This window comes from Etheostoma cragini, chromosome 9, assembly GCF_013103735.1.
Source record: "Etheostoma cragini isolate CJK2018 chromosome 9, CSU_Ecrag_1.0, whole genome shotgun sequence".
In the NCBI taxonomy this organism is placed as follows: domain Eukaryota; kingdom Metazoa; phylum Chordata; class Actinopteri; order Perciformes; family Percidae; genus Etheostoma; species Etheostoma cragini.
Window position 1 is genome coordinate 23,118,714 of NC_048415.1, and position 19,762 is coordinate 23,138,475.

The following is a 19,762-nucleotide window of genomic DNA, read 5'->3' on the forward strand; positions in this document are numbered from 1 at the left end:
GAAGCACACAATTTCAGGAAAGAAATGCATGTTTACTAATGGTTCAAGTTTCATTTGTTCTATTTTTTATTCTACAACACAGGGTTGCACAATGAAAATGCAAGTTGTAGTCCCTTAATGCTACACAAAAAAAAGAAAAAAAGTAAAGTTTCCATTAAGTGACATTACCTGACTATGAGGAGGGAGGAGACACTGTGGTTGCTGGTGGGAGTGAACCTCACGCTGAATGACTTGACTTCTCCGGGCAACAGGAGGAGGTTGTACACAAAGGGTCTGGTTGATCCTTCTACGAACCCTGTACTGCTCTTCATTAGAGATGTCTGCCAAACAAACAGAGGGCCTGTTAGACACAAACAGTTTCCACATGCTGCCTCCGTCATGGACAAAAGGACTGTGATTAGGATTGCAATTATATGCCAAACAGCTGGTCCTCTGAATGCCTGAACAGTGGGGAAGTCCATCGTCACTCTCGGAGCACTCACTTGATTTCTGTGAACCTGGAACTCTAAGGTATTTGTGTCAATGTTGATGTTGGACAAATTCCCTAATGGCAGCCTGGAAAATAAAAGAGAGTGAGAAGATCACTGTCAGAGTAAGATGAGTGGGATAAAGAACAAGATACGTGCTGAGCTAATGGAGATTTCCCACCTGTCAGCCAGCTTTCCAGAAAACACTGAGGGGTTGGGCAACAGCGCCAATGGGAGAACCTGGACATAAACAAGGACATCGGCAGGATTCTGCAGAATAACCTCTTCTTCCTGCGAAGATACAGAAAGATGTCCCACCTCAATTTCGAACACAGGACTTTACCAACACTTTAAGACATTTCTGCTTGTTTTTTTCTAACTAGGGGTGTGAATCTTCACTGGTCTCACGATTAAATTATGATTATCCTGCAACGATCTGTTTCAAAATCAAGATGTATCACGATGCCTCAACTCCTCTAATATTATAAATTGCCACACATGGTATTCATCAACACATTCAAGCAGTCAGTTATATATATATATATATATATATTTGTATGAAATCCCCCCAAGCAGCATCAAGGATTCACCCCTACTACTAACAAGAAGCAGGTTGTTTTCTACTCACAGAGGAGCTGTTTGTGTTGGTCAGAGGGAACATAATGCGTTGGGAGGAGTTGATCAGTGAGGGCCAGGTCAAGTGCGCCGTTATTTTAGCTTGCACGTTTTTCTGCAGGTCTGTGTTGACTTCAAAGACAGCTTCAATCCTTTAGTAAAAAAAAAGAAAAAAACATCTCGTGACACGCTGTAAATAGCCTGTTGTTGTGAAGCAACTGATTCAACAGTAAAATGTGATAACCATAGCTCAAGGATCACTGAATCCTAATATACTTACTTGTGTCCAGAGCGCTCTTTCAGCTCTTTCCAACGCCTGAGGAGTTTCTGGTGGAGGTCTACATCAGCGTCCCAGATATCCTCCTGTAACGCCAGCCCATGAGGTTTGGACTCAGCTGGGGAAAGAAAAAAAGTTTAGTTTTAATTTTGACACTTGTTTTGTGACATTTAAACGTTACAGACACAGACACTTAAAAAAACAACTTACATTTAAGCACAAATGGCAGCCCCACATAACAGTGATCACCACACTGCATGTTGGCATCAAAATAAATATTTGCCACCTGAAAAAGATGGGAGAAAGAAAAATAAGTTTATGTTTAGAAGGACACTTATGGCTCACCAATGTTGCTCAGTGAGATGAAGGGGGCTACCTTAGATTTACGCCTTGGCTCCAGCTCGTCTTTGTTGTTGCGGAGCCGTTTATAATAGAAACGTATATCTTCAGTCAGGGAGCGGATCTGCTGTAACCTCACTTTCTGAGTAAAAGAGCTCTGTATACTGAAGCTTTGATGAACAACTTTCCCCTAAAGGAACACACACAAACACACACACACACACACAAACACACACACACACACACATACACACACGCACGTCAGCAGGAGTCATAACACCTCAGGCTTTGTAAAGGAATGCAGGCTCGGCAGAGGATACATCTCATCTTCTGCTTGTTGACAGTACAGATGTGAAAGGTTACTCATGAATAGATGTCAGTGTTACTTACTGGAAATGAAGGTGGTAAAATGATGTGCTTAGGAGAGCTGTTTAATGTTCCCACGGCTATGAGAGCTTTTACCGGGATGGTTAATATCTGAAGGGGAAAGAAAAGTCTCCATCAGAATGATTGCTGCTTGTGCATTTCTTTAAAAGGAATGGCCATAAACAGCAGATTTGACAGACTACCTACCTCATAATCTGTGGTGATATGTATGGCTCCATCATACATGCCCTCCAAAGCATTGGCCACAAGTGTCACTCTGAATGCTGCATAATAGCCAGATGCTAATATCACCTTCATGGAGAGAAAAAAGAAAAAGAAAAAAAAAAGGGTGGGTGGGGGTTCATAGTGTGCACGCTACAGATTCTTAACATGAGGCAGTAGTTAGCTGTACAGTACTTTTTTTATTTTTGATATAAATGAGTCTAGAAAGGTCTACTGATGTTTCCTCTCCCTTTTTCTCGTTGCTGCCATCTTTCTTTCTGTTTTTCTTCTTTTGCTTCATGAGGCTTTTTTCTGATCCCAAATTTAATTCTGCGTTTACAAGCTTCAGTCAGCACTGTGGGTATGTGAGCTTGTGCATGTCTGCAGCAGCAGCACTACATAAGTAAAAAACTAAAAATGATACAATTACTTCATACTAGCAAATGTTTGCACAAGCATAACCTTAGCAAGGTAGTTGCAAGCTAGCAAAGACGCTAGTAAAAAATAACTTTCAACTTGGCAGTGTGACTAATGACATAAATAACCTCAGACACAGAGCAGTGAGGCAACAATGCAGAGCATTAGTATAAATTGCAATGTGACCAATTTTTCTTCCGTCTCATGTGCCCCCATGAGCATACATGGTGCTTCGTTTGCAAGCCATAAATAATCCTCGGGAATAAGAGACAACTGATACTGTTTGAGTATTTAAAGGTTCTCTAAGCGATGTTGGGTGATGTTACTTCTTTTCAAACAAAACAAGACTAGCTTGCCCCTCCCTTCTCCTCATCCAGTCCCCTCCCCCTCCATTCCGGGCACCAAAGTTAGTGTCATGATGAAAAGCCGCTTGGGTGTGACCATGCGGGGAGTCTTACTGTTTTGTGATGGGAGGCTGAGGTGTTGTGCAGCTCTCGCAGGCGACTTAGGGCCATTGTTGCGTTTCCTTTCTCCGTCTTCAGCAGGTCCATGGAGAGGCTGTCTCCCGTGACCAGCCAGGATTTGATCTCCAGCTGGAGAACACAAAGAAGTTTGAAAAGGACTCAAACACTATATATCAGATACCACTGTGAAAATGTGTATGTTAGCCTTAAGGCTCATGTTGCAACATGTTTAACTGTTGTGCTGGAAATGTTTGAAAGCACAATGCAGCATATTTAAAAGGTCATGTGCAATATACAATGGACCTACTATAACTGTGTACTGGACAATAGACAGGAAAGATAATCACACAGCAAGTAAGGTTTAAGTTTGTTCTTTTTTATTTTCTCTTACAGGACAAACTAATTCTGCCACTGTTCTATGTGTAGTGTAGCAATACATGCAGTATGCTGTGTGATCTCACCTCTATGGGATTACTGTTCACCACCACAAATGTGATGCTGCTGGTGTCTGTTGCACTGCAAACACCAAAGTCCAGGATGTTCTCCTTCAGACTGGGAGGCAGAACCAGTGGCTGTTCACACCGGACACAGAAGAACAAACGCCACATTACACACACGCATATAACCAAGAATCATTCTGCGTTACAAAGGCAAAATTAATTAAAGTAAGGCAAGGAAAGGCAGCTTTATTTGTATAGCACATTTCAGCGACAGGGCAATTAAAAGGGCTTTACACAAAATCAGTTAAAAAACAGTTAAAAAATAAAAAACGATAAAACACATGAATAAACAGTTAAAAATAAAAACATTAAGACGGATGTAACACAAGAATAAAAGTTAAAGTGTAGCATGAGAAATTAAACATATAAGAAATGAACAGTCATTTACAGAAAGGCAACATCCAAAAGAAAGCTCTTCAGCCTTGATTTAAAAGAAGTGAGAGTAGCAGCGGATCTACAGGTTTCTGGGGGTTTATTCCAGATATGAGGAGCATAGAAACTGAATGCTGCTTCCCCCTGTTTAGTTCTGACTGTGGGGCCAGAAAGTAAGTGGTTCATAGTGTAGTAGCAGATCAGAAATGTATTTTGGTCCTACAAAGTAACTAAATACTTTCCAAACCAATTTCCATGCAAAAATGACTTATGTTTTACTATTTAGAAAAGCATTGCATAATGTCTCCAAATGTCTAACTTGTAATCCTGTTTTGTTTGTTTTTTGTGTACCTCCAAGAAGCCTGTATAGGCCCGGACAGGCAGGTGGAACTTGGATGCATTTGTGATCAGCAGGATATTGCTGTCAATGTGAATGGAGGGTCGGACCGGCCGGAAGAAGAGGGAGAAGACGTAGCGTGACTCGTGTGGGGGGATAAGGATGGGTGCACTGAAGTTCTGCACCTAAAACAGAAAGAGAAAAAAATATGTTGCATCGCCAATTAAACATATATTTCACTTCACAATTACACTCTCCCCATGTTGACCCTTTCTGGTGACTCTCACATTAAACATGGTTTTGGCCTCTTCTGGCAGGGACACGTTGTGTAACCGGATGGCAAAGCTGAAGGCATTTGTGAGGAAGATGGGTCTGTCCAATGGGTCGACGGGGCTGTCCCTGATGTGGAACAATGTCGCTGTGTGGTCAAAGCCCAGGTAGCTGCCAGAAAAGAGAAACTTTTTAGAACTAAAACTCTTATTGGAAAAAAATTCAGCCATGCCCACTCTCTCAATTTAGAGACACAAACAACTCACCCATCTAAAACTTCTGCCTGGTAAGGGATTTCAAGCTTGGAGTAACTCTTTTCTTTCGCTTTAACAGTTATCTTTCCAGAGAACTGATATGGTCTTCTTGCTTTTGAGGCTGCAACCCAAAAACAAGATTGAAACAGCAGATAACTGCACTGCAGAAGCATACAAAGCCTACAAAGAGGAAGTTGGGCAATAATCTAAACAAAACGTGTAAGAAATTGCTTAAGTATTGACATGATGTGAAACTCTTTAAGATAAATAATGTCCAGAGCATTACTAATAAATAGTCAGTATGTATTACAGGCCACACACAAAGTAAAAATACTGACTTCTAATTCTTTTATTTTTTTAACCATTACGTTTTTAAAAACGAATGGAATCCTTCTCAAAAAGGAAGTAGAAGCAACTGTTCACTTCTGTGTCTCTGTCAGCCAGTGAAGACTTAAAAGAGGAACTGACCTCATGCAGGCTTCACACTTTAGAACTGCCTGTTAAGAGCTTGTGTTAAGTAGAAATGGAACTGCACTTGTAATGTTTAAGGTCTGTGTGGCTGACTGACTGCGTCATAATCACAGTTAGAGGGCGTGGTAGCTGAGCAGGCATTTGAAAGCTCAGGTTGGATATGGCTTTCAATTTTTAACTTTCTCAAATGGATTTCCATTGTCTGTCACAATATTAGCTATATATGAATATAACTATATATGAAAGTGTATGGTTCAAGATATTAAGCAGAAAAACAGTTAAATGAAATTAGATGTACACTAGCTACAACAAATGCAGTCTAATACAAAAGTCCTGAAATAAATTGTTAGTGTTTGTTATTTAGCCTTCCCTCAAATAAAGAGTAGAGAGAGAAGGAAAACAAACAAGCATGCAAATGGAAATTATCGCGGCTGGAAAAATTATCATGCTCATTTTTTTTAAATCGTGTGATTAATAGATTTTTTGACTATTGTGAAAGGCCTAGACACACCCGTCAGTACTACAGCCTCTAAAATGATCATACAGTTTAATGAACACCTTTGTCAACAAAAATTTTACATTATAACCATTTTTCAACAGAAGTGTCTCACTACAGTAAAAAACACTCCTCACCGTCAAAACTTATACTTGCAACTTTGGTATATCTGCTCTCTCCAGCTCTCAGTGTGACTGCTTTGAAATCTACTGTGACTGCTTCATTTGACGGTGTTGTGCGCACACTCTGTAAAATGTAAATAAAGGTTGGGGTTACATGAGGGTTAAAATAACAGTTTGAAGATTTCAAAAAGGCTACCAAGGATACTTACTGTAATTGGAACATCTTTTGTTCCTGAATTTAAAAGGTGTACATTCAGCAGTTTTGGACGATCTGTAAGAAAAAGTGGTTGGAAAAGAAAATGAAGGAGTGAGCAACGAAGCCTGGAGAAGCAGTGCAAGAGGTACCTACTGTTGTATTTCTCCATACCTTGTGACCGCAGCGTACCAAAGTCAAGCATCTCTGTGGAGGCGTATATACCAGGGGCTGCAAGAAAAAAGTAGTACAGACAGACAAATGTTTACCTGACGGACAAGACCGATTAATATATTAGAATGTGACAAAGTTTTGGTAAGCACACCTGATGAGACCTCCACTTCTACAGGGAGAATGATAAACTGGTCTTCATTGGGGGCATTGGTTTTGATTCTGATGAAAGCCGTGTGGTTGTCGGCATCTCTCGACGAGAAGCTGGCTCTCATCACCCCCTTTGTTTCGAATGGAGGAATCTCCTGGAGGGAGAAGGTCAGCATTAGGGCTTGGTATCGCCACCGTTATCCTGAATCAACCCGATTCGGATTCACAAGGTCCCTTTCTATTAGATTTCTATCAATCCAATTTTCTAAATATCAATTTTGTTTAGATATGAAAAAGATTCTTAGAGAACTAGTGATGTAAATTGTACAAGGTTGCCTCTAACCTAACGCATAATTAAAAATATCAATGTTGACTTGAAGAATTGACTCCAAAGCAGTTACCTAGAGACAAAGAAATTGTCTTGCTTTCTTGCAGAGGGTGCGATGCAGAGACTGTAGTCACCTGATGGCCATGGCTGGATTACCCTCACCAGCATTTTGCCTAACTTTGGAGCGTTATTTAGCATAACATGAATTCCTTGGATAGTCTAGTTTCACATGAAACCGAAATCGTTAGTGTAGCTTTAAAACGCAGTCTCCTAAGAGATCGAGTTCAGGATTTTATGAATCGATACTGAACCATTTAAATAAAGATCAATTTGAATTAGAAAATCTTTTTTTTTTTTTTTAAACCCAGCCCTAGATAGCTTGGGTGAAAGTGACAAAACTTTGACCTCCGTTATCGTTTATCATTAAAAAACAAAATAAGACTCTACACAATCACTGGAACAAAAAAATGTTGTGGAACCAACCCATAATTTAAGAGTCCCTGTTTGTTGACCCGTGGGAAGCTCTAGATGAAGATCTCCACCACTGGAGTACATCTCAACAACCTGGAGTAAGACACGGAAAAGGAACTCAATCCATCAATTAAACAGCTGTTCCATCCTTAAAACACATGTGCCAGTTCAACCATTAGATACTCTAATTGCTCTACCTGTAGTGGCTCACTGTATGGGTTGTGGATGTTTATTAGAGGAGAGAAGCTGCTGTTTACAGGGACTCTAGCCCCGATGAAGGGCCGCAGTCTGTAAGGATTTGGGATGCCAACCCCAAAAACCTTCAGGATCAAGATAGAAGAGCAAAATTAGTCCCATTTCTCCTAGCACTAACTATTCAAGTTGTGAAAAGGAAGTGTTGTTCATTTTTGGTCTATACCTGGTATGTAAACACTCCATGATGTGATGTATTAATAAATAAAGTGTTTTCTACGTTCCCAACTACTCGGGCAAGAAACACAACATCGAATGACGTGTTTCCTCCTGGTGGAATTATCTGTTGAAAGATGCAGATAAAGAAACATACATGATGTGCAGAAAACAAACACATAATGCAGCTTATCAGAGTTTTTTACATGTATTGACCCCAAGCTGGGCTATTAACCTGAAACACCTGACCTTACAGATCTGCTGCTACCAAAACATTACAGCTACACTCTAACTTTAGCATTTTGGTGGCAACTGTGGTTGCAAATGATGACTGTTCAGTGTTTTTAGTTTTTTTACCTAGATTCCCCTGAATACTTTCCTGTCTATTTAAATATACAGAAACAGCTAAAAACAATATATAGTCTACATATAGACTAAAATGTCATGTAGTAAGAGATTGTACACAAATGTAATAAAACAGAACTTCTTGTGCCATCTCAGCTGCTGCAGACTATTTAGAGAGTCTAAAAAAAAAGCAGATAGTGGAAGGAGTGGATTCCCCTGCTCACCCGATAAAGGCTTGGTGGAAGTGCAGAAGCAAAAAGTTCGAAGCATGATAGGAAACGTACACTCTAATCTGTGCATTCTTATTATTTATTAAGGCAGGTTTTTCAGTCAGGAAACTTCTTCAAGTAAAACAATATATAAGTTGTGTGATTTTTATAACCGATCCCAAAAGGCATTAGGGGTGTGAATCTTCCCTGGTGAATCGTCTAGTTACTAATCCCAATCCAAAGACGCAATGATTCATTTAAACCTCCCTAAAAAGGTATGGTTTGGTTTCAGAAGTGCACATATACATCCTGCATCAATATCTGAAATATGCAGGGAAGGCAGAATACTTTTCTTTTGCTTAGATTAGTGTCCACACATTGTAATGCACACAGGAAATGGAGAAGCTGCACACAGCTTGAAAACAATAAACCAAAATGATGAAACAGCTCTGAGAAAATATATGGGGAACAAGGGGGGGGGCGGGGGGGGGGGGTTGTCTTTAGATAAACATTTTTTGCTTTGACTTTATATTTCCAAATTCTACAGTGGCAGTTATGTTCAAAAGTCACAGCTTAACTCAAATAAAGTATATTCATTTGTTGTAAAATAAAAATAAACTATGCAGTGTATACTTTAAAGTATCAGTTCATAGCAAGAAGTTGGGACACATTTATAAATATACACCAACAGCCACTTGGCATGCTCAGATGCATAACATGTGCCATAGTGACCAGGCAGAGATCTCTGGGGATTGTAGTCTCTATTTATATATAGGCTAGAGTGCATAGCTGAATCCATGTGTATAATCAGACAATCCAACGCATGAAACCAAAATAACACTTAACACACAGATACTGCAGTTTTCTTTAAGCAAAAATAAAGACTAGGTATGCATTGATTCCATGCAGATGATACCATTACATGTATCTGGCATTTATTAAAGAAAAACCACAGTACCAAACCAAAAGGTGGCGTCTCCCAAGAGGACGGGTCCAAAAGAAAGCTGTGACATACATTCTCCTATCAGGTGTTTTAATGATGAAATTTGCAGAGTTGAAGCCCTTGCAGAACCAAACTGGATATCAAAGCATGACAATTTAAAATCTGAACTGCAAACAACATGTAAGCCTGCTCTTAAATTTGCCAATAATTCAGAGAAACCTGGTGAAATCTGGGGGCCAGCTCACCTATGTCAAATTATGTCAATTACTACATTCAATATCTTCCATTTTACCTAATGATGCCTAATGTCATTACTACAATTGAACTAAGAAATCTCTGGATCTCGCAGAAGTTGTGATTTTATCTACCCTAATATCTAAAGCCTTTACACAAACATACCCCATGACAGAGGCCTAATGGCCTCAGGTTGTTATCCTCCAAACCACACGGAATTATTTCTTTTACTGAATGCCTTTGTAAACTTGACTCTTATGTCCCAAAGACACCAAAAAAAGAAAGAAAGCAAATGCCACCTGAGAGACAGAAGGATACATTGTGTGTCCTGATTATTCTCTGGTTTACAATAGTCAAAGTTATCACACTGATTTATTCATATTTATGCCACATGATCAAGTAACATGGAGAAATCAACACACCCATGGGACTTAAGATCAAGGACATCATTTTTTGTAAACTAACAGGATAATGTGCATTTTCTATTATTAAGTTATTAAGCGTTAGATGTGCTGGGCTCATGCCAAAAATATATCACTGTTAACAAAGTGACTCCCAAGTGATTAGTACTTACCCTATTCTGGAAAAAGGATGCATGAAAATGTGCTGTTGTAGCCGATATTGATATCAAACTAATTTCTTCTGAACTAGGATTATGTAAATATACTTTCTCCATTTTTGGCATTCCAACGGGCCTGTAAATGAAGAAAGAAGCCTTGGTGAGCGCCGGCAAACAAAAACATATAGAAAGAAATAAAAAACTAAATGTAGAAGCACATATGACACTAATAAAGTCAAAAGACTCAAAAGGTGTAACACATTTTAACATGTAAATGACACCACAACTTAAGGAACATGCCACAGCTTGTTAGAAATAGCGCTTAGCACGGTCTCCCCCAGCTGGAGATAGCTGGACCAACCCATTGATTGTCTCAGAGCGTGCGTTGTTTTAGTTCGGTGCAACACCGGCAGCGCCGCCCCTAGTTAGCTCAGCGTAGTGAATGGAATCCTATGTTGCCGGTTAGCATGTTGTGAGTAAAAGCAACAACAACAACCTAATTACTTTTTGTGGCCTGCAAATTGGCCTGCGTATTCACAACAAATACAAACGCAGATTAAGACTAGACAATTTCCGCGGCAGATATTATTTTAGGACTATACCGGGTGGAAGCACAGCCAAAGCACTGTCCCAAGTCAACATCTGCCTAGGGAAACGTCTGATGCTACATGCCAACCGGCAACATAGGATTCCATTCACTACGCTAAGCCAACTAACATTGTTGCACCAAACTAAAACAAAGCTGAGACAACAAATGGGTTGGCCAACCTATCTAGAGCTAGGGGAGACCGGGATAAGCCCTATTTCCACAAACAGTAGCATGTCCCTTTAAAAAGTTTGTTGAAGATATTAACAATAAAAACACATGTTATTAAAAATAAAGTCATAGATTTTGTTAAAGACAAGAAGAGAGACAGGTCCTTAAGGAGACAGGTAGAAACTTAATTTACAGTTTTTCAAAGATGACACATCACCTGATGACTAATGGTGCGCTTGACATTCCTCTGGGTTACCGTCCCAAAATTGGGAATTTATTGGAAAAGGACCTTACAAGTAGCACTGCATGTTATAACCTATTCAACGGATGTGCTGCACTTTACAGTACTGCCAATCCACACCCAAAGCACATCATAAACTCTTTGATTCGTACCTTCCAGGCAGCACGTGGTTTCTTTCATTTCAATATGGTAGGAAAATCAACTCGCAAGGAATTGGGGAGTTTTTAATGATTCTCCCTGCCCACAAATACAAAGCCATGCAAAGACAAAGTAGCTTTGGCTTAAGAATAAAAGCCACTGAATGATGTATTACTTCTAGATCAGTCGATTAAAACCTGAAAAACTACTTGTATGGTCCTTTAAACAAAGTGGATAAAGAGGTATGTGTGGTTTCACCAACACAAGTAAGGCAGATGTCTTTTTAACAGCTTAAATGAATGGCATCTAACAAGTGGAGCCTCTATCTATGGGCTGATTTATTAAGACATGTATTCCAATTCTGCCTGCCTTTCCAGTGTATTAGAGACGGGGTGAGAATTTCTCAAGGTTTCATTTTCATGCCCTCAAAACATTCACAGCTGATAAGTGGATTGTTTATTGAGGACGTAGAACAAGGGAGGGCAGGTCGAGACAGCTGGGTCACTCACTGTGAGTTGGTGTAAGGAAACCCCTGTGACAGTTAATTAACCATTTGCACCCTGGTAGGGTAGGCTACACTTGAGGCAGGGTCATGCCACATGGGTGTGTACACCCACGGTCAGGGTGGCATGTGATCCAATAAGTCCTGCGTAGGTGACGCTAGGTGCTGACGCTTTGGTTGAATGCCTACTCAGCGACACATTTTGTGTTGAAAGGCTGAGGTTACTCACCTCAAGAGGTTTATTTTACGTAATATAGAGAGCAAAAGGTCATATTGACTGAACACCAGTCTAACTATCCACTGGGTTTTAAAAATCTTGTTTAATAATTTATCAGATAATACTTTTAAACAAATATTTCTACTAAAGTAGGAATGAAAAAGAAAAAAGGCAACTCAAAATGAGTAATGGTAAGTGCCTAAAACTATGTGAAATGCAATTAAAAAAAACACACATCACATAAACAAACATTTAAAACTAGTGTCAGAATACATCAAACACTCACTGTTCGTGAAAGTCCAACATTGGAGGTTCGAATCGTATAGGGCGGCAGTTCCCACGGTGCGGGGATGTGCTGTGAGAGACATGCAGATGTGACAGCAGCAACAGCAAGCTAGGAAAAATACTCTCCATGTCTCCAGGCATTTCAAACAAACCGGAGGCTAAACACACTAGCGCAGACACCACAGTCTGGGCCCACGCATTTATTTTAACGCATTAAGAAGCCCATGGGACCACTCCCATATAGAGTGCCCTATTTCCATGTGTAAAATCTCCATGAAAATCCATAGAGTGAAAGAATAAATAAATCAACCGGAAAAGAAAAAAAAAAAAACTATTTCTTCTTGTAACAAACCAAATGCAGTGTTCCTCTTACACAAAGGTAACTCATTTTGAGCATCGGTTCCACCCGCCTGGTCATAACTCATCAAACCTGTCTAACAACAGGTGTAACTTAACAATAGATAGGGAAGTCCCCTAACAAGAAGCAACTCTACTTTGCAATATGCAACAGAACTGTGTAATGCGAGCCTTTATGTAAAACTCATGAAAAGAGAAGCTCAAAAGCAATGTGTGTGTGGCACATACAAATATATGATAAGTTGATGTCATGTGATGGTTGAAAAGCAAACACCTGAATGTCACATGTTCTTTTTTCCACCAAAAAAACAGTCGTGGGAAAGTAAACATTGCCACAAAAATATAACAGTCGAGGACACACTGTAGCTGGAATCTTTTTTTATACTCGTCTTTCGCACCAGAACTGATGTGGTGGTACCTAACACCATCCACTAATAAATCACTTGTGTGTAATTGCTCTAACATGAGCCTAGAATCAACTTCACCTATTTCCTACCAAGCCTATGCATACGGGAGCAGACAGTAGCTATAGCTGCATGCTCCAGTAGCAGAGCTCACTAGAGACAGGATGGATTTCCATCCCAAGGCGCATGATAATCCACATAGAGACCCGGCCATGCACTGCTCCTCCTGGATTATCTGTCATCTACAGTCTGTCTTCACTTCTCTCATTAATATTACATCTACTGACAAAGTTCTTGCAGAGTTAGGATGTCAGATTGGAAACTGGCTGTGAATTCTGTGCAGCCTTTTGCTCAGCACTTCAGAGCTAATGCGTTGAATGTCAGGGTGTAATTGAAGTAGCGGGGGAGGGCGGGGGGTCATGAGGAGGCTGTACCTCTTGGCCTCAGATCTGTATATGCCCAGTGTCAGGCTAACCTTAAGACGTGTGCATTAAAAACAAACTGACTGTGAAAAGCTATTGCATTCCTGTAATAATAATTCTTCTTCTTATTATTATTATTATTATTATTATTATTATAATAACCTGTGACTACCATATGTTGATAGCTTTCTTCACAAAAAGAGGAGCACACTGAGTAATAGAGAAGAGATAATAATTAACATACAAAAGCTTCCAAACACTACACTACACAGACACACACACAATGAGATAAAGGGGAAGTTCAACATTTGATAAACCTCAAACACAAAACAGCCAAATACCCTCCCCCTCCCACCCAGACCTGAAGGAGTGGTCATGCTATGCCCGGGGGAAATAACATTTTTATGATTTTGAACAATGTGTACAAACAGTAAAGGCTTGCTGTATGCTGCACTCAGACAAAACACAAGTGTAAAAGTAAGGACAGAGTATTGTTTTCTATGCAGAGGTCGCCATACAAAAACACAATGTTAAAAAGTCCACTGACTGACTGGCACATGTTCCCTGCCTTAAAAACAGTGTGTACTTTACTCAATTATTTCTACCTGTTGGCCCTTCCTAAGCCCGCCACACACCTAAGACACCCAATTACATAACATTTGTAGTGTCACACTTAGCTATGTCGGTCTCAAGGCGATCCTGCCTGGGAAGCAATGTTTCCTAAGCATTGATACTTTTCAAGACCAGAAGTAAAGCTGGTTTGGTTGAAGTATTGAAAAAAAAAAAAAAAAAAAAACATCTGCCTGTCTGCTCCTCTCAGCCTCGTCAGTTGGGGTACAAACTGTCAAACTGATATCAGCTGGGTCTGCGGTGTGCACTGCCAGATCTCTAATCTTCCAAGTAGCTGGGGCAGCAGAGAGGCACACTGTGGTTTGGGCTGAGCAACAGATGACACAGACTGAGCCTTTTTCCTGACGACTCATGTCACTAACAGCACGTTTCAGCGAGCTGAGGGGTTGTATGGGTGGGATCTCATGAATCTGGATTTCTCTAATTGACTTTATGCCATCAACCATACTTGTTAGTGTGTTTTTAAGTTCTTGTCATGTAGCAAGGTTTTTTTTTTTAATGGTTGGTAACTAATACTGTAGCCTGGCAGATAGTAATCCAATTATTACCCAGGTTGGTTAGCCTTGGCAAAAAAAAAAACAACTTTGTGCTCAAATGAAACTTCTTCACATTGGCTTAAAATATTTATAGCACCATTTCAGCAGCATCTTTGTTGTTTTCTACTTGTGAATGTTGGTCATGTTAAAGCTGGAAGTATAATTCAGTGTGCTGTTGCTTTTCCGCATCTAATCAACACAAGAACTCTTAAGGCTCTTAATACTATATAAGCTCTACTCATTAAGCTTTCATTAAACACTTCACAAAAGAATGCACTCCAGGTACAGTACGTAGAGCAGCACCTGCTTACACCCACACTCATATAATGGCATTTAGCCAGAAACACATGATTGGTTGAAGTTTGGAAGGACATTTATGAAGTGAAAAATATAAAAACGTACCTTTGTTGATGATATAAACTAAAATCAATGTCGGACTCTGCCTGCAAATGAACAGAGACATAAACAATGAGCTAAATGGGATTTAACAGGATGTTACATTAGGCAGGTAATATGTAAATCAAGTAAATGGTCTTATATCAACCTTTTTCTGCGCTGTATTGGTGTAAATATTTCTGTACATGTGGTGAGTAGTAGTTCAATTGTAATGGCAACAACAAGGCAAAAAGTAATATAGCACTTACCTGTAAAAGGCTTCCTTCGCCAAAATGTAAAACTTCTAGAATTGTGTCTGACTGAATGAATGCTGTAAACCAGAAAGACAAGAAGACTATATTATATTATAAGTTTTATCACCATCATCAACATTCAACAATCAACATTAAAAAGGAGAACAACCGGTTTCTAATTACAGCAGAGTTTGGAGCATTTGACACTTATGAATACTGGAGGACACAGGAAGGGAAACTGTAGCAGAATAGGACATGTATCAAAAATAGCTTTCTGCTAGAAACTTCTCCCGAATCACAACAGCAAAACTCATCAGTTTAGCAGTTATTATATCTTCCTTAACCATGTTATATTACCGTTAAAGATAACTCCCTACTTAAACTTTAATCTCTTGTACTTTCAGAGCAGACAAGAGAGAAGAAAAAGATCAGGCTCGAGATCTTTGCCTGCATGCTGCTACACTGGGTGTGAAAGTTTGGTGGCTAGGCTGTACCAAAAAGAAACAGTTCATCTACTAAGAACTCATCTGTTTTAAGGACGTGATAAAGTGTCAGTCCACCGGGCATTTCTGTGTATGAAGCTCACATTGATTAGTCTCCAACAACCTAAAGTCAGCACACCCTCATATAGTGTGATACATAGAGTTGTGTGTTAAAAAGGTATATCTATTATCAACAGGACTTTCAGGCCCGGATGTTTCTTGCATTGGCTGTCATATGACTACCTCTGCGTAGAAATCTACAAGCTTAGAGAAGCTCAAATTTGACTCCCGTACTCAGCATTTAACACGCCTCCCCTCTATTGTTAAGCTTTTCATCTGACACCATTGAAATACCACAACCTGACAACAAGACCAACGTTTGCAGCAGATCATGTTCTCAGCATACTTTCAGTATGCTAATGAAGCGTTATTCATTCACTTGAGGAAAAAAAAAGTATTTGTCACGTCTTTATGAATTAATGAGATAATTATCTCAGAAATTCTACAATACAATTTTATGAAAAACAATTTGCTCTCTCACTGTTGCAGCAGGAGCCGTACTCCATGTAACACACACAGCCTCTTTGAGGATTTGAGATGTCTAATTAATTCGGAGAAATAGATTTTTGGCCGGAAAATGTATCTCAGAATTTCAGAGATTATTCTCCTGGTTACTCAGAAAAAACATATTTGTTTCTCAAGTGAAAGCTTTATGCTTCCTGAAACCTGTTGTAATGTTGGGCAATTAAACTGTTGCAGTCCAATAACTCCTGCTAGTTATAACGAGTGTTTTTGATTCAAATGCCTCAGCAGAAGTGATCTAATCATTTGATGCAACAGCTCAGTTTAATTTCCTTTTTAGATTCACATCACAAACAGCTAACATAGCCATTCTGCCATGGGAGAGCATCTAGTCAGAGTGAAGTTTTCCAAGTTCACGTCAGCTCTTCTCGTAAGTATAGAGGGGAAGAAATAACTTCTCCTACTGTACCTCAGTGGAACATACGAGGCTAAATAAGGGAAAGCCATAGTGAAAGTTACACTTGACTAGAGGCCGAGTACAAGACTACAGAAAGTGATACTTAGTGTTTTCGATCACTGTGAATCATTACAGCTCGTTGTTCAGAATATGATCACTATCAAAACAACAACTAGGACTACATTCAAAATGCCTTTAACAAAAATACTCGGTGGCGCTTGATCCGTGTGGCTTATTGAAGGTTTCTACCACACCCTCACATGTATTTTTTGTATTTCGTCAATGTAATTTGTGTTTTATGTTCTGTGAAACTGATCGATGAGTGCAACAATGGAGCCTCGGTGATTGCCAAACTGAAAGGAAGCAGGATGTTTTATCATTTCTCTCATTTAAATCACATGTCCTCTCTCTTGACATTGTGTAAATCTGTCCAGATAGTTCAAATAGTGAAGCGCAACTAGCACTGATCCTGTTAACACTGACTCCATCTCCTAATCTTGCAGATTTGAGGTCGACAGAAGCATGACATAATAAGTGACACAATTTTGCCAAATAATCTCCTCTATCGCTCTAGTTAGATACTTTCTCAAATTATGTTGCAAGTGTATGGAACCAGTGTTTCAATTTATAAGCACCAGACACGTTTCAAAGTTGGCACAGCTTATCTTGGACGTGGATTGCAGCTGTCCAGTCACGATTAGTCGACTTATCACCCTGTGACCTGACATGATCAGTGGATCTGACAGCTGGACACTTCAGTCGGCTCGATAAATAACACGCGGCTGTCATTTGTCCCGTGGACCGCTCAGTGCCAAGCTGAAACCAACCCAGGGTCCAAATCAAAACGCTCAGCCACGTATACAAATAACCGTCACCTGACTGATTCAAGCATTTCCTTTATTGAGTGTAGTATGAGGAAGTCTTGTTACTGTTAGGTAGGCTGTCGGCGAGAGGGAGACGATGCAACCATTAATGTGGTCTCTTAATATCAATGCACTGATTAACATACATTATGTGCTAACATTGGTAATAGCGACGGTGCTAACAAGCTGCTCTGTCCGTCTCTGCTAAGTATTATTTTGCATGTGTGTTAGGTAACGATAGAGTGTTAGCCTAACTTAGCCATATATGGAAGGGATGACAACATGACAACAAGCTACAAACGAAGCTAACGGTCACATAAAAGGCCACGCATAGTAAACGAAAGGTAGCACTTTCATTCTGAACTAACGCTATTCTTCTTTGTATCAATTGTTATTAGTAATATTATTTGCAAGGTAAGCGGGCTAGCTGTGTAAAAGTTGGCCCGTAGAGGTAACCTCAACCCACACTTCGTAGAAATGTCTACGGAAGTTAGCGCTAGCTTATGCGGACGTAGCCAGCTAAGTTACAAACCTTGTTTATTGGCCCGCGTCGTGTGAATAAAAGCAATAAATAACGTCCTCAATAATCCGATACATGACGTTCTTGTTCTCGTGTGTGAGTGGCGAAAACTCTGGGCTCTTTCTTGACTCGCCATGCTGCAGTTCTTTCTGTTAGGATAACAACCGAGCGAGTGAGCGAACATGCCCGTCTAAACCTCTGCTGACTCTGTCAATCATAGCCGTGAGGGGAGAAAAAAACGGAGGAGCAGCTAACTACTGAACAGGACGTTGGCCTCTTCTTCTTCTCTTCCTGTTCCGCTGCATGTGTCCCGCGTCACAGCGCCGTGTGCTGCTGCTGCTGCTGCTGCTGCTGCTGCAGCGGAGTGAGCCCGGCAGAACGAAGCACGTCTAGCCTTCTTATCGTGCTTTTGCCTGCTTCATATTATACCAAGTTGTTTCATCGTTCAGCCAAAATCCGAAAGATTGAGCAAAATCAAATTGTGCTCTCGCGAGAACCGGATTTCCATAAACTCAAACTACACTATTTAACTGCACAAAATGTACATTACGTAGTCATTACTTTTAAAATAAGAGGAAAATCAGCATGAGCATGTCAAATCCATGGCGGGCAAAAAAACAAAGAGAGCACGGGCCAAACTTGGCCCTTGGGCCCCAAATTGGGCAACCTTGGTCTAGGACCTAAGTAGATAGCCCTGGGCTTTACTCACTGGGTGCTATAATCCGCCACTTCTATGCTCTTTTTTTTTTTACTGTAAACTGGCAATACAACAATTCCATTATTAAAGTATCTACATGTAACTCTGTATGTGACTTTTAAATGTTTCTGAAACTGTAATTTTCCATCTGATGATCATAAATGACCTGTAACAGCAAACAAGACTAACCGTGAAAAGAACAGTAGTTTTGTATAGTTTTTATTAAAGCTGTAGTGTGTAACTTTTTGATATTAATGATTCAGTCAAGCCATTGCCAAATGTGTTGCTATTAAGCTACTTGGCTCCACACAACTGTGTCTGTATTTCTCAGGATGGCTATGTTCAGAAGATTGTGGCGTCCAGTGACTTTCCTTCGCAAAACTCAAGTGAAGATAACTACCTCTTTTGGAAAAGGAAACCAGGGTAATGGTTAATGGTTGACATCCATGAAGCTGATAAAAGATAGTATGCGCCCAGCGAGCCCATAGAACATGATACGCTTGTTTTCTAGGGTGTCTTAAAGCTGACAGTAGTTCTTTGTCTGATATTGTTACTGTTCAGGAACAATACTGGCGTAACACTGGCTTTTGGCCTGAAAGAAAGTCACCAAGTGAGGTGAACCAATGAATGGACACTGGAGCTTAATTTTCTTTTGACAGGGAGTCGGATAACCCTGTTAATGTAATTAAAATAAAGTATAAAGTCTATCTAATAAATCGGCAAGCCTCTGTATGTGTGTGTGGGACATGTTTTGTCAGTGTGTCAAGTTTCTGTTTTTGGTTTGTGTTATGTTTTCTGTCAGTTTTCCCATTTCCTGTTTTATTTTGTAGGTTCTCCGTTCTCCCTCGTGTTGTCTTGTATGCTTCCTGTTGTATATTTTCCGCCTGTGTGATAACCTGTCCTAATGTGTTGCACCTGTGTCTTATTGTCTCCCCTGTCTTGTGTATTTATGTTCTGTCTTCCCCTTACCCCAGAGCGAGATTGTCTTCCTCCTGGGGTTCAGTTTCAAGTGGTTTTCCCTGTTGTGTCCCGTATTCCTGAGTTCCTGTTTCCCCTTAGATTTGGACTTTGCCTGTTTTCCGGGATTTCTCTTTTTGCTGTTT

General features: G+C 40.0%; 1 protein-coding gene across 2 annotated transcripts in view; it reads right to left on the minus strand.

Moving 5' to 3' along the window:
- Positions 1-18,245, minus strand: part of tmem131 (transmembrane protein 131) — a 30,788-nt gene extending 12,543 nt beyond the window's left edge. For both annotated transcript variants that reach the window (XM_034881722.1, XM_034881721.1), the window contains exons 1-26: positions 17,975-18,245; positions 15,134-15,195; positions 14,892-14,932; positions 12,142-12,210; positions 10,016-10,136; positions 7,721-7,837; positions 7,500-7,622; positions 7,315-7,395; positions 6,508-6,658; positions 6,357-6,413; positions 6,199-6,260; positions 6,005-6,113; positions 4,913-5,021; positions 4,664-4,817; positions 4,391-4,561; positions 3,629-3,739; positions 3,162-3,296; positions 2,272-2,376; positions 2,089-2,175; positions 1,736-1,888; positions 1,570-1,645; positions 1,363-1,477; positions 1,096-1,234; positions 649-758; positions 483-555; positions 169-320 (exon numbers count right to left, since the gene is read on the minus strand). In XM_034881722.1, coding sequence (XP_034737613.1) covers positions 169-320; positions 483-555; positions 649-758; positions 1,096-1,234; positions 1,363-1,477; positions 1,570-1,645; positions 1,736-1,888; positions 2,089-2,175; positions 2,272-2,376; positions 3,162-3,296; positions 3,629-3,739; positions 4,391-4,561; positions 4,664-4,817; positions 4,913-5,021; positions 6,005-6,113; positions 6,199-6,260; positions 6,357-6,413; positions 6,508-6,658; positions 7,315-7,395; positions 7,500-7,622; positions 7,721-7,837; positions 10,016-10,136; positions 12,142-12,210; positions 14,892-14,932; positions 15,134-15,195; positions 17,975-18,146 — 2,855 coding nt within the window. In that variant the 5' untranslated portion in view covers positions 18,147-18,245. The remainder of the gene's footprint in view (positions 1-168; positions 321-482; positions 556-648; positions 759-1,095; positions 1,235-1,362; positions 1,478-1,569; positions 1,646-1,735; positions 1,889-2,088; positions 2,176-2,271; positions 2,377-3,161; positions 3,297-3,628; positions 3,740-4,390; positions 4,562-4,663; positions 4,818-4,912; positions 5,022-6,004; positions 6,114-6,198; positions 6,261-6,356; positions 6,414-6,507; positions 6,659-7,314; positions 7,396-7,499; positions 7,623-7,720; positions 7,838-10,015; positions 10,137-12,141; positions 12,211-14,891; positions 14,933-15,133; positions 15,196-17,974) is intronic.
- Between the last annotated feature and the right edge of the window lie 1,517 nt (positions 18,246-19,762).